At 38.5% G+C, this 13,820-nt stretch overlaps 1 protein-coding gene across 1 annotated transcript in view; it reads left to right on the top strand.

Moving 5' to 3' along the window:
• Positions 1–12,390, top strand: part of RET (ret proto-oncogene) — a 77,195-nt gene extending 64,805 nt beyond the window's left edge. Inside the window, exons 16-20 of the mRNA XM_071749323.1 lie at positions 2,498–2,568; positions 4,894–5,031; positions 6,906–7,005; positions 8,792–8,939; positions 10,868–12,390. Coding sequence (XP_071605424.1) covers positions 2,498–2,568; positions 4,894–5,031; positions 6,906–7,005; positions 8,792–8,939; positions 10,868–11,025 — 615 coding nt within the window. The 3' untranslated portion in view covers positions 11,026–12,390. The remainder of the gene's footprint in view (positions 1–2,497; positions 2,569–4,893; positions 5,032–6,905; positions 7,006–8,791; positions 8,940–10,867) is intronic.
• The last annotated feature ends 1,430 nt before the right edge of the window (positions 12,391–13,820 follow it).

Raw genomic sequence — 13,820 nt, 5'->3', positions numbered from 1 at the left:
TATTTTTTTATTTATTAGAATAACCCTCTAATTTAAAGAAATAAAAATGAGGATGAGGCAAACTTGTGGGCATGATCAGCGGGACAGTATTGTTTATAGCTGTTTAAAATATTCTATGTTTTAAGTATATTTTTTAAAAAAACATATTTAGTTCACCATTACCTCCTCAACCTCTTTTTGTAGTCTGATCAGCTAAACCAATTTATTTCTAATATCTAAAATTTGATAAAAGCAAAAGAAAGGTCACTATGATCATTAAGGCCTCAGAGCATCTGACATGCAAGGAGAGGCTGACAGAGCTGCATTTGTTTAGCCTGGAGAAAAAGGGCTCAGGGGGATCTTATTGATGTGTATAAATACCTATGGGAGGGAATAAAGCAAACAGAACCAAGCTCATCCTATGTGTAGCCCAGTGACAGGACAAGATACAAGGGGAACTCTTTTAAATATGAGAAATTTAATTTAAAGAAATTTTAAAAGGCATTATATAAAGAGCAGCATGAGATCTGCTGGGTTTTAAAAGCAATGTGTCAGATAGTCTGTAATAAATTATTTCTTTTCCTTAATGTCAGATAGCTCACAGAGGATGCTTATGAGTCATATGTGTTGTGTTAATGTGACTACAGAAAAGTGACACCTTTTTTGTTGCTGGAGCTTTTAGCTATTAACCTTTTTACAGGTAGAGGGCAGGCCATTTTTAAAATGAAAAAATCTTTCATCCAGTTCCACATCACAGTGTACGAAAACACAAAGCAAAAAAAGCCATCGTTTTTCCTCTGGCTTTTTTTCCTATTTATGCTGAAATGTGTATACAAACAAACAAAAATAATCCTCAGGAGTTTAAAAAAAATGCAATTTCTTTAAAGATTTCAGGAATTACTACATCCATGCAGAAGCCTGGAAGGAAAGGCCTCCTACAAACACTTTGAAATGTTTGAAAGGTACCAAATCTTTATCAAGATGGAACATCACAGGTGTGGGTAGACTAGGACCTAATGCTACATTCCAGAGGTTATTTAAAGCAATTCCATTTTGCCTGCCACAGTAAATTATTGTCAGGTGCCTAGATAAGAGTTCAGGCTGCTCACAGCAGGATTCAGCATGCAGCAACATTCCACCTCTGGGACTCTGCAAAGGAAAACTGATGGAGAGACAAGTTGTTGAGTCACATCACTAATTCCTTGGAAAAAAACTCTTGGGCTTGATAACACTGAGACTGAGAAAATAAGTTAAGGCTTGCCATTTATTTATTCTTCAAAAAAATATTGCCAAATGTTGCAAACCAAGTCCTGCTTGCTGCCTGTTTGCATCCCCCTGTCACTGGCACCAGCAGAATTTCTACAAGTCAGTCCCCAGGGCCAGACTGATGTTCATTAACACTAACACACATTAACACATTAATTTCTGTTGCCTCTTACCTAAGATTAGTGGTGTTACTTCAGTTCCCTCTATGACTTAACCTGAAAGAGTTGCCAGCAGATTTTTTTTGCAAGTGAAAATTTCATGAGGATGTCCATAAATAGTGTGAATTTTCAGTTTAGCTTTCCCTGGTTTTTCAGGCCAGCTTGTGGGGAAGTTTCCTAAGTCAAAATAAGTTTTGAAGAAAAAAAATCCTTTTGGAAGCCATGATCATACATAAAAGGGCTTTGCTGTGTTCATTTATCTGTCTTCTGATGTATCTGTTTTAGATTGATCTGTGCCAGTTCCTCTCTATTTTAAGAATAATGTCTTCACAGAAATGCAGTTTAATATTATTTGGTGAGGTGTTTTCTCTTTACTTCTGAGATGTTTGCTGCCACACAATTATTCAGAGCCTAACACACAGGTGTCTGATTGCACCAGGAAGCAGGGAAAAGAAAAATGGAAAGGAAGAAGGATAAGTTCTATAGAAATCTACTGAAACATTTGCATATGTGTATGAATTTTGTGAGGCATATGAATGCTAGAGATTTTTTGAAGGCTATGAAACACCTCAGAAATTTTGAAAGCTAGATTTCCATGAATATCTGAGGCAAATTTCTCAGATTTTATCAGTTAATTTCTGCCAGTGGAAAGTAGCAAATTGTAGATTCAATTTAGTAACCAGGTCCAGTTCTGAAACCAAAATTGTCCTAACGTCTAAATGTTTCCATTTATGCATCATCCCCGATACAAATGAGATAGCTCTTCCTTTTCCCTCATCATTCCCAATTTGCATTTTTGCATTTTCACATTTCCCAAAAGCAGTGGGGAGGCAGACACATTGATGTTTTTATCTGACACTTTGGATGAAGCTCTTTTCTTGAAGAAAAACCACAATACCTTATTGTAGGTAATTAGATTACTGAAGTGTGTGGAATGAAATGAATGGGTGGTTTGAAAAACTCTATTTTCTTATGAAATGCTAACTCCTCCAACCCATTGAATATGGATGAAGTATCCTTCACAGTTTTGAGTTTCCACTTAGAAATTTAATTGGCTGACCAGTAATTGCCTTGTTGCTTTTTGTTCCTCCTAGGGCCGAATACCTGTCAAATGGATGGCCATAGAGTCCCTGTTTGATCATATCTATACAACACAAAGTGATGTGTAAGTGTAAATTCTGTTCTGTATGTTTGGGGTGTTTGTTTAAGGAGATAAGGGAAGAATCACAGCAAGGTACATAGCAGCCAAACCTACAGAGCCATGAAGAACACAGCCTGCTATGAATATGAAAGGTTTTGCTGTGGAATTAAAGCTAAAGGAAAATTTATCAGAGGTACATAATTCCTGCTGAAATCCACAAGGGTTGGATCTGGCTATATGACATGGTTGCCTTTGAATATATAGGCACAAGTAGTTTGTCTTTGGTGAAGATAACAGCCATATACAAACTTCCCAGTTCGTGTTCATCACTTGCCTGGAACATTTGGCTGTCAGCTAAGAGAAGGAGTGGGAAAAAGGGAAAAGGCATTTAATTCCTGGCCTCACTCCTACTGAAATCACTGACAAAACTCCAATTAATTTTCATGACAGTCAGCTCAGAACTTAGGGGAATAGTCCTGTTCTGGTGCCAAGATGCAAGTTCATTTGCATGATGAGAGAGAGAAATCCTAAAGATGGTTCTGCTCCTTCCCTACCTGTGCTGGTGAGGTGGCAAAGCAACCAGATAAGCTCTTATAACACTGATAAGCAAGGAGCCAGGCAGAGGAGTGTTTGTATAAGTTTAACCTGTGGTCAGATACTTTTAATTTCCCTCTCTGGATGATGCTTGTGACTACTCACCAGGCAGACACTGCAAAACTAAGTATTATTTATTGAGGAGAAAACCTCTACAGGGCTATGAAAGCAGCAATTCCTATGCCTGCTTTTCTGCTAGGTAGCATCTTCTTAGCCTCCAGCTTTCCCTTGGAAGAGAATCTGATGAAAGCAGTGTTTTCATTAAATTCCAACAGAGTAAAACATATAGATTCTATAATTACACTCACTGAAAACATTATTTTATGGATATTATTGGTTGTGGTAACACAGTTATATTTTAGGTGAATGGATTTATTAATATACTCCACAACCATCTCAATATGCTCTTTTTTTCTGATGTTCTGCTTCTGGTTTCCAGCCTCTTCTTCCTTCTAAAGCCTTTCTATACAGTTAGTGGTTAGCAGTGCTTAATAGCAGTACCACTGGCCAGCATTTAAAAAAATCTTTTTATGCTGCAAAGGTCAATGACATCAGTGGAAAGCCAACCTAATGTCTTCCTCTTCACATATTTTTTTATCCTGCCTTTTTCTGATCACATTTTTGTTCAACAATAAACACAGCACAATGCAACATTTTTTATCTTCCATTTTCCCTCCCACAGTACCTAATTTGTGTAATGTTTTGAAAGCACTGTAGCATTCTATGCCAATGTGCCCATTTACTAAACAACTTTAATTAAGAAACTAATCATCTGATCCCTCCTTCCATATTCTATAAAATTTCTCTTCAGCAGAAGAGGTGGTTTTTAAAAATAAAACCTGCCACACTACAAAGTGGATTTGAATTAATCATTGACAGAATTATAACCTCATGGCAGAGCAGAAATGGCTTTGAAAAGGGTATAAGGAGGTACATTAATAAAGTATATGCAAATCTGTAAATATTCATCAGCTTTCAAGAATGTGCAGAGTGATTAAAAATTCATTCAGTGGATGGCATCAGGAAGAAAAATCACAACATGAGATTCACTTTGGATTCTCTGCCCATTTTGGAAGTTTGATTGCTGGACATTGGGTTCAATCCACCTCTGTTTATCACATTTTAGAATAGTCAGACAGGAGGGAAGGTTTGTGACTCCTAAGGTGGAATTTGCAAAAGAATTAGGCTTTGCTGTTTGGTTTAGGTGTGTAACACTTCCTAAAATCTTAAAAATAGAGTTTGCACAGAAATTACTCAACAGTGAAAGAACAGCAGCTAACATTTGTCATAAATTGTCTGTAATTTTGTTTCCAGATGCATCCCACTGAGTGTCCCCTTTGAGTGCAACAGTGCTGGCTAATTTCCTTAATTTTGAACATCCAGATTTTGGCAGTTTGGTCAGCTGAGCAAATACAGAGTCATTTGTACCTTCTTTGTGTCTCAAAAAAGCCTTCCACTAAGGCAAAAAAAGCATTTTTGCCTCTTCTCTCCTGGCCCACCCTCCAAAATGCACTACTTTAATCTATCTAAATGTTAGCAACCTGCTGAGCAATCTCTTTTTGCTTGAGCTCCTCACTAAAGTAGAAACACCACCATTTCTTCTGCTCCTTTCAGAAAACAGCTTCTTCTGTCTTTTCTTCTACATTAAACTGCATTTTAGGCAACTGGAATGTTCACTCATTTCTTTCCTGTTCTTTCCTCAACTCTAAGAAGAAAATTAATTCCTGAAGCACTGGAATATTTTGTCTTTTCTAGATGGTCATTTGGAGTTCTGCTGTGGGAGATTGTAACCTTGGGAGGCAATCCTTACCCAGGTATTGCTCCTGAAAGACTCTTCAACCTCCTAAAAACAGGCTATAGAATGGAGAGACCAGAAAACTGCAGTGAAGAAATGTAAGTAGCTCTTCGTCTGATTGGATTCATCAAACGTCTCTTGGATAAACACATCTTAAAAAAAAAAAGTTTGAATAAATGCCACAAAAATGCTTTTCTGTGTGTCTCAGAGGTGTAATCAACGTATGGAGTGCTCAAATGATTGTAGGGAAATCAGTAAAGTTCAGGAAAAGAATTGTCAACTGAATGCTTGCAGCTACATCCAAAAATATTTGTAGGATGTAAAAAAAAAAACTTTCAAATAATTAAGAGAGTCTGAATATTCAAAACTTTTGAAGGTGGAAGAAGGTGAGGAATTTCATAAAATGCAATGGTAGATGAAATATTCAAGAAAAAATTTGAGTACTTTTCTGCAAGTTAGATAGATGTCCCAGCCACAGTCACTGTCTACTGGTTGTCCTGGCATTATCTTGGTGAAAGGACCCAGAAATCTATCCCCTAGAAGAGACATTTTCTGTGGTTTGAGAAGCCCATGGCAATTTCCTTTTTTTTCCATTTTTTTGAGATGGTTCCTATTTTATTGGCTGATTTATTAAAACACTCTCAATGTGAATTATCCTCTCTGTGGTTCTTTGGCATTTGAAGATGAAGCATGGCTTTTATGTTCAGTCTGCAAATCTGGTCATGGTAAGGTTTTTTTTTAGGAAGTTACCAGACTACAATCACTATGACATCTCTTTTCTTCATATTGAAAGATACTTTGACTCTATCCAGGCTGAGAAGATCAGTAGAAATAATATAACTTCAGGTTTTTTAACACCATATACAGAGAAAAAAAACATTAAGAGTTTCTAAATTTAGGACAGGATAGAAGTTTGCAAGTGTCGCTGGCAAATATCCTCTAGCAAATAATAAATATTTAATTTTTGTTTCATCTCAGCGGAGATCAAGATTTCATTTCTCAAACATACATCACTGATAATTATTAAGTTAGGCTTGCTGACCATGTCTGGGTTTTTTTTTTTTAATCCAAGGCATGTCATGGTTTTCTGACTGGTTTAGATTTCTTCTGGCTTACTCAGGATTTTTCTGACAGCCTCTGAGAGCCAGTTTAAGGACTGTTCTTCTTAAATTGCATTCTCTGCTTTATCCAGTCAAGTAGGAGGGAGATCACGGATGAGGGCAGAAAATGCAGTGTTTTTCAGTAGCTTGCTGTAGTTCTTATAGCCAGCTATTCCACAACTAGTGTATTTTTGTGACTAGATCACTTAGTCCTGAAAAAACTTGAGCTAGAAAAATAGCATGAATGACACAGTTTGGAGATGAACACGTCTGGAACTTGGCCAAGATCTGTCTGAGAGTCACTCAGCTGTAAAACTTCAGTTCTGTTCCCTTTTGTTTCCAAAGAGTAAGAATCATCAAATTACTAATAGTAGTAGTAATCATAAGAATGTTCGTTTGTGCAAGTATTTTTAGGTTAGGTTTCACTTTGAACAAAAATTCAGAGAAACTCATCAGAAGTTAAACAACTGGAGAATAAAATTCTATTTTCTGAGAGTTTGCCAGGTTGAGATGCACATCAGTAGTGATACACAAATTTCTTCCAACTCTTAGGCAAACAGAATCAATTAGAAACCTGGCATGCTGCCTACACATGAGGTGGTCCTTTGAGAAAGTGAAAATAATGAAAGAAACCAAGTTCTTCAAGGACAGCAAATGCATCATCCTTTAAAGTCATCAAGACTCATGAAAATCAAAGCTGGTTCTTGCAGATGTCAGTTGTTGGTTCAAGAGCACACACCAAAAAAGGCTGATGTACTTCTGGGTGGCCTTCATGGCATGGTTCAACTGAAGTTCTGTAGCTTCTTTGAGCAGTGAACCCACTTCTAACAATATTTAATTTATTTTCTTTCCCACCTGGTGGTGGGTCACAGGTACAACCTGATGTTGCGCTGCTGGAAGCAAGAACTTGATAAAAGACCAACATTTGCTGAGATCAGCAAGGAACTAGAGAAAATGATGGTGAAGAGTAGGGTAAGTGTGGGAAAACATGAGATTTTAATGTTTTGGTGAGCATCCGAGTTTGAATATACAGGAGTAAAATAAAAGAATTTTACTTTTCATCAAATGTGGAGGCATTTAAATATCTAGTTTCTTCCAAATGGATCCAGTTTTTTGAAAGCAGCACTACTTATGTGGTGGCTTTGGTGACTTCATCCTTAAGTGCAGATGAGTTATACTTCATCTAGCTTCCTTAAATAAATATAAAATAAAAAAATCCTGTGAAAAGTTACTCCTAAATTACACCCCTGAATAAATAACCAAAGGAAGAACTAGAAGAATGCAGTATTTCCTTGAATCTTGTTTAGTTACATGATGATAGAAACAGTCATACAAAAGCTATAGGAATCCATCTTTCAGAGTTACTTTAAAACTGTTCTAATCCTGTATAGATTTGCTTTGAACATAATGGATGCTTAGGAATAAAAAAAGCAATTCCAAGTTGCTATATTTATAAAATGGTTATGGGAAGAGGGACAGTTACAAGTGAAAACCAGAGGAAATACAGTGACCAGTATCAGATTTGAGAATGTGAAGACATTTGCTTTGGGTGCAAGTAAAAGGACTGATAAACAAGTGGGAACAATTCTGGTCAGTTTTTTGGTCAAAAGATAAATGTGAGTTGCTTGTTTTAGAAGAAAACAGAGGCATCTTTTAGAAGAAAACAGATGCTGGAGGGCCGGGCCCAGAGAGTGGTGCTGAACAGTGCTGATCCAGTTGGTGTCCCCCAGGGATCAGTGTTGAGCCCAGTTCTGTTTAAATCTTCATTGATGATTTAGATGAGGGGACTGAGTCCATCATCAGCAAATTTGCAGATGACACTAAGCTGGGGGGGAGTGTGGATCAGCTGGAAGGCAGGAGGGCTCTGCAGAGGGACCTGGACAGACTGGAGAGTTGGGCTGATTCCAACGGGATGAGGTTCAACACGGCCAAGTGCCGGGTCCTGCACTTTGGCCACAACAACCCCATGGGGAGCTCCAGGCTGGGCACAGAGTGGCTGAGAGCAGCCAGACAGAAAGGGACCTGGGAGTCTGGATTGACAGGAAGCTGAACATGAGGCAGCAGTGTGCCCAGGTGGCCAAGAAGGCCAATGGCATCCTGGCCTGGATCAGGAACAGCGTGGCCAGCAGGTCCAGGGAAGGGATTCTGCCCCTGTGCTCAGCCCTGGTGAGGCCACACCTCGAGTCCTGTGTCCAGTTCTGGGCCCCTCAGCTCAGGAAGGAGATTGAGGTGCTGGAGCAGGTCCAGAGAAGAGCAAGGAGGCTGTGAAGGGATCCAGCACAAGTCCTGTGAGGAAGGGCTGAGGGAGCTGGGGGTGTTGAGGCTGGAGAAGAGGAGGCTCAGAGGAGACCTCATCACTCTCTACAACTCCCTGAAAGGAGGCTGAAGCCAGGGGGGGGTTGGTCTCTTTTCCCAGGCAACTCTCAGCAAGACAAGAGGGCACAAGAGGTCTCAAGTTGTGCCAGGGGAGGTTTAGGTTGGACATTAGAAAGAATTTCTTTATGGAGAGGGTGATCAGACATTGGAATGGGCTGCCCAGTGAAGTGGTGGATTCTCCATCCCTGGAGATATTTAAAAAGAGCCTGGATGTGGCACTCAGTGCCATGGGCTGGGAACTGCAGTGGGAGTGGATCAAGGGTTGGACTTGATCTCTGAGGTCTCTTCTAACCCAGACAATTCTATGATCTTTAGCCTTTAGACACAACCAGCAATACTGCCAGGTGCATTAACCCATCTTTTTTTTGTGTTCACTTCTTAGGACTACTTAGATCTTGCAGCTTCCACACCTTCTGATTCCTTACTTTATGATGATGGGCTCTCAGAAGAGGAAACACCACTCGTGGACTGTAATAATGCTCCCCTCCCTCGAACCCTCCCTTCCACATGGATTGAAAACAAACTCTATGGTAGAATTTCACATGCATTTACTAGATTCTAGCAACACAAAAAAAAAAAAAAAAAAAAAAAAAAAGATTTTTCTTCTGCACTGTTCTGACTCTGTAACCCAATTACAGTGTTTCTTGTCTGAATCAAGCCAGTCAAAATTTGCTTGGAAGCTTCTTTTGAGTTTTTTTTTTTTTTGGTTTGGTTTGGTTTGGTTTTGTTTGGTTTTTTTTTTCTTTTGGTAAATGTCAAAGTTTCCATCAGGATTGTCCCTTAGTCATTTTGCAGCTGTGTTTAAAATAAACATTTCTTAAAAGGATGTGAAAATAAGTAAAATTACTAGATATCATACAGTAAAAGAAAAAAAACTATCAGGGAAGCATTCTCAGGGGAAATATAAAATGCTAATGAGTATGTAATTAAACTATCCTGTTTGGGGAGGGCTATGAACATTTGAAGTATGTTAGATTCTTCACCTCTTAATTTAAGCAATAGACTTTTTATGTTGTTTCTTAAATAGTGTCTTTGGCCAGAGCTTTATGATAGGACCCATCTGCAACATTTTTCACTTCTCATTTCTCAAATTCAGCTGCTGTTAATACATTCTGAATCCATAAGCTGAAATATGTCTATTTAATGTATAATAGAATAAAACCAGAGTATTATATACAGAAGGTAGAAGTCCTGTATATAAGTATTATATACAGACTAAGCCAAGATGTAAAGTCCCTTGAAAATTGAATTAGCAATGAACATTTTGAAATACACTCAGCTGTTTTCACGTCCTTTGATTTGTTATGAAAATGTCAGTACTAAACCTTGATTGAATGATGTAGCAAGTGTTTTTAAAAAGAACATATGCTTTCATTTTGTGATGGTGAGATGGACAGTAAAAATGGTTCTTGCCAAAACTCCTATATTTTGTCTCCTGATTAAATATTCTACATGTTTTTAGATAATAACTTCACAGGTAATTTTTTCATTCTTCAAGCATTATGACTTTTGAAAAGTTGGATCTTTTAAAAGTTGCCATGAATACATGGCTTTGGGTCTATTTTTTTTATCTATACCATAGCTGTAATTTTCTTTAGTAGGTTCCCCCAACTCATGTTCACTTTGGGATATTTAGTGGCCAGATTGTTAAAAGAATGCAGTAACAGAAAAAAAAAAAGTTGCCACTGAGGTTGATGGCAGATGCTGAATGCTTAATAAGCAGCCAGATTATATTTCTGTTTTTGAAAATCTTGACCCTGGTATGGTTGGACAGTTGGGTCAACATGGTGCTAAGCACTCTGCTTCCATTCTGGTCACCACTTGTGCCTAAATGGGGACTCATTTAAATAATTAATTACATGCCTGGGATGCAAGTTTAAATGCTGAATCACGAGAGTGCTCAGGACTTTGTTGGGCTTTACCCAGTTGTGCTCCTGAGATTTCCTGAAATTAAGCAGGGGATCTCTGGTGAGGGTGTGAGAGTGTCCCCAAAACCTCACAGAAACCAAAGGAAAGGCACCCATTTAAGTAAATGGAAATCCTCTCAGTCATTGGAATGGACTTTGGATCCTGTCCCAAATAGGTTTATTAATTCTTGGAGCACTTCCTGTACAGCAAGAACTTCCTCTTGCAAAGCAATATATTGCTACATGGTTGTTAAAAAAGCAAATTGCAGAAAGTTGGAGGCTCATCAGAAGAAAAATTCTTAGCTTTTTATGATGCACATGTGCACACACAGCATCTTTTCTCAAGTGAGAGAACTTTATTTCTCAGGATTTTTGCCTACAACTGCATTTGTGCTTCAGGGATTTCGAAACATCATTTCTATTAATTGACTTGGGACAAAATCCAGTGGACTGGCTTAAAATCTTGAAGGGAGTTTTGCCAAGGGCCTTACTGTCTGCACGTGAAGTTATGGTTCTTCAGTGCAGAAAAAATTATCTGTTTTCATTTTTAGGCATGTCATACCCGAACTGGCCTGAGGAGAGCCCCGTTCCACTCACAAGATTCGATGGCACTAACTCTGTGTTTTCAAGATATGCAAATGATAGTGTTTATGCTAACTGGATGGTTTCACACTCAGCGGGAAAATTTATGGACAAGTTTGATAGCTAAAATTTTCTTTGTGGAAGGTAATGCACTCAGGAGGGGAGCAAAGAATGGAAAGTCCACTGGCTCGTTCTTTGTACAACCAACAAGTAACTTTGAAATTGGCAAACCCTTTTCTTGGTAGATTCTGAAGTGTGTTATTCATGCTGAAGGCTAAAATTGGTGATGACCCCTTTCAAAAAACATATCAAGCTGGATAAGAGTTGTAGTTCCAGTACTCCTTTCTAGATTGCCACTTTGCATAGGGTTCCATTGGGCAACCTCTTACTGCAAATGGCCTCACACTTCATTCTCACTGGTTTTTAGACAAACCATCCTGTGTTACAGCTTTCTTGGATGGGAAAATGTACTTGAACTGCTACTTTTATAGTGGCTGTTAGCATCTGATCACTTGATCTAAGCAGGAAGCACAAACAATATGGGGGGGCTGGGGGAGGGGGTGGGGGAACAGGCTCCCAAATTACTGAGCTTGCTCTCAAATGAGAAGTGTGTTGATGATGGAGGCACCAACAAGGCCTGTACCCTGGTTTGGAAGCAAACACTAAGTCACTCAGTAGAGGACTTGAGATTCAACATTTGAAGTCTTGTAAAGTGTATTGTCTTAATGAGATGAGAGTTTGTTTTCTTAGTCTCAATTTCTCTTACCTTTATTAGCACAATGGAGATAAATTTGATACAAGATGAGCTGTATAGACTGATGGCAATCAAGAGTATTCATCTGACACAATTTCCTTTCCATCATCTCCATCCTCCTAGTGTTAAAACATACACTCTTGTACAATCATAATTCCTCTTATGAGTTCAAAATAGACTGTACAGGATTTTAGATTGAATTCAAGTAAAGAGATTTTGTCTGCAGTCACGTTTAGTGGGTTGGAGTCCTCCTCTCAGCTCCAGAGTGGATACACTGCCATGCACAGGACACTGCCACAACAAAACTCCAAAATAAATCTGTTACCTTGAAAGTCATGAGAAGACACCATTTGCACAGCAGTATTGGTCTAAAACTCTACTGGTATTGAACCCACACAAGGAAAATTTCATCGGAATTTCTTCAGGTGAAGTATAAAAATGTTGTGCTTGCAACACTCTGTTTGGGAGAATGATCTGGCTGTGGGTCATGTGTTCTATGTGGAAGAGACAGATCACTGCTTTTGTCTTGATTTGTAATCTGATAGGGTGAAAGATAACTTCTTCTGTTTGTTACACATGTTGGGCCGTAAATCCCGAGTGATTCGTTGTGAGCGTTGTGATGGTGATTCTGAATAATCCAGTTCTACCAAAGCTTCTGTCATGATCCAGTTTCGCTGTTTTCAGATGTTGTTTTGTGTATCAACTTTATGTTCCCATTAAAGTCTGTGATTTCAGAAACCAGAGAGTCCAGACTGCCAAAACCCAAACACAGGTTTTCCTGTTACCGAACGTGGGGTAGAGAAAATGTTGGAATTTAAACACCTTGACTGTAGAATATCATCCATGATTCTGTCCTGGTTTCAGCCAGACATGAAGCAGAGTGACTTTTCCTTTGTACAAACATTTGCTGTGTTGTGTAATGCTTATGTACAGTAAACAGATCCAGCTGTATAAACAGAAGGGTTTCAGTGGTGATCCAATGGTCATCTTCACTGGCATGACACAACTGTCAGAATGCGTATTTGGAAATAAATGGCACTGAAAATCAAGCCCATTATATGGGCTTTTTTTTTTTTTCTATTTGAGAGATCTATGAAAAGAGGAGAGAAAAATGGCACTTGTAACTTTCTGCTTTGTACAGCCCTTTTCCTGCATTGTATGTTTGTAAATGGGTATTTTTTATTTGCCATCAGCAATCAAGGCATCGAGATTTTTTTTTTTTTCTTTAAATCAAGAATTTCTTTTTATCAGCTGTCTTCAGTAACAGCATTCATCTGGGAGATCTGAAGTGCCCAGTTTGTAACCTGAAAGGCTCTGCATCAACATTGCTGTGCAGTAGGTGAGTGGGATAATAAGTGATGCTAAAACAACCAGTGGATGCAGAAATTATTGTGTATTTTAGACTCCCAGCGTGACTCAACCATTAATTCCTGAGAAAAATGTCACTAAGATTTGTTGTCACCTATTTTACTGGACATAGATTCTGCATATAAAACACATGCTGTTCGTAATTACAGTTGCCATTATCTGCATGAAGAGCAGCTTAATGAATAATTCTTAAGTGTTTCCTAATCCAACTAATTTTGGCTCCCTTCCCACTCATGAACGTTGGTAAGAGATGGATCACTTTCAAGCATAATATGAAAGCTTCTTGTGTCTTCTCTGTGTGCTATTTTTGTAAATATTTCCCTTGAAGTGTTTCCTATTTGTTCTGTGTTGCTGTTAGTCAGAATGGTGACAGTGTTGTTTCAGTTCCCCATTAGAGAGTAAATGTACTTCCCATCTGGGGAAAAAAAATGATGATTTCCATCAGTGCCAGAAATACTTATGCACTTGGCTGCCCTGAGGAAAGTGAATTTGAAGGGAGCAAATGACTCACCTCAATGGACAGGTTGGAAGGAATTTTCCTAAAAGTTTTTGCCAGCCTTTAAATAGCAGCAGAAATGATGTGGTGTTACCTGGTCTGTGTTTTGAGTTGGGGTCTGACACAGAGAGTGAATCTTATGTGTCCCTCTAGGTGTTAAAGCATCACAAGGAAGTTATTTTAATAGTTGTTTGTACAAAATTTTCTTTTTTTTTCTGAAAATCTGCTGTGAGGTTGCAGATTTTAACCTGCAGGCATTAGCCTGCATCATGTATCCCAGGCATTTCCGAAAAACCCTGTCCCA

The sequence above is a fragment of the Heliangelus exortis genome, chromosome 7 (genome assembly GCF_036169615.1).
Source record: "Heliangelus exortis chromosome 7, bHelExo1.hap1, whole genome shotgun sequence".
Classification (NCBI taxonomy): domain Eukaryota; kingdom Metazoa; phylum Chordata; class Aves; order Apodiformes; family Trochilidae; genus Heliangelus; species Heliangelus exortis.
This window is presented reverse-complemented; position numbering and strand designations above follow the sequence as displayed.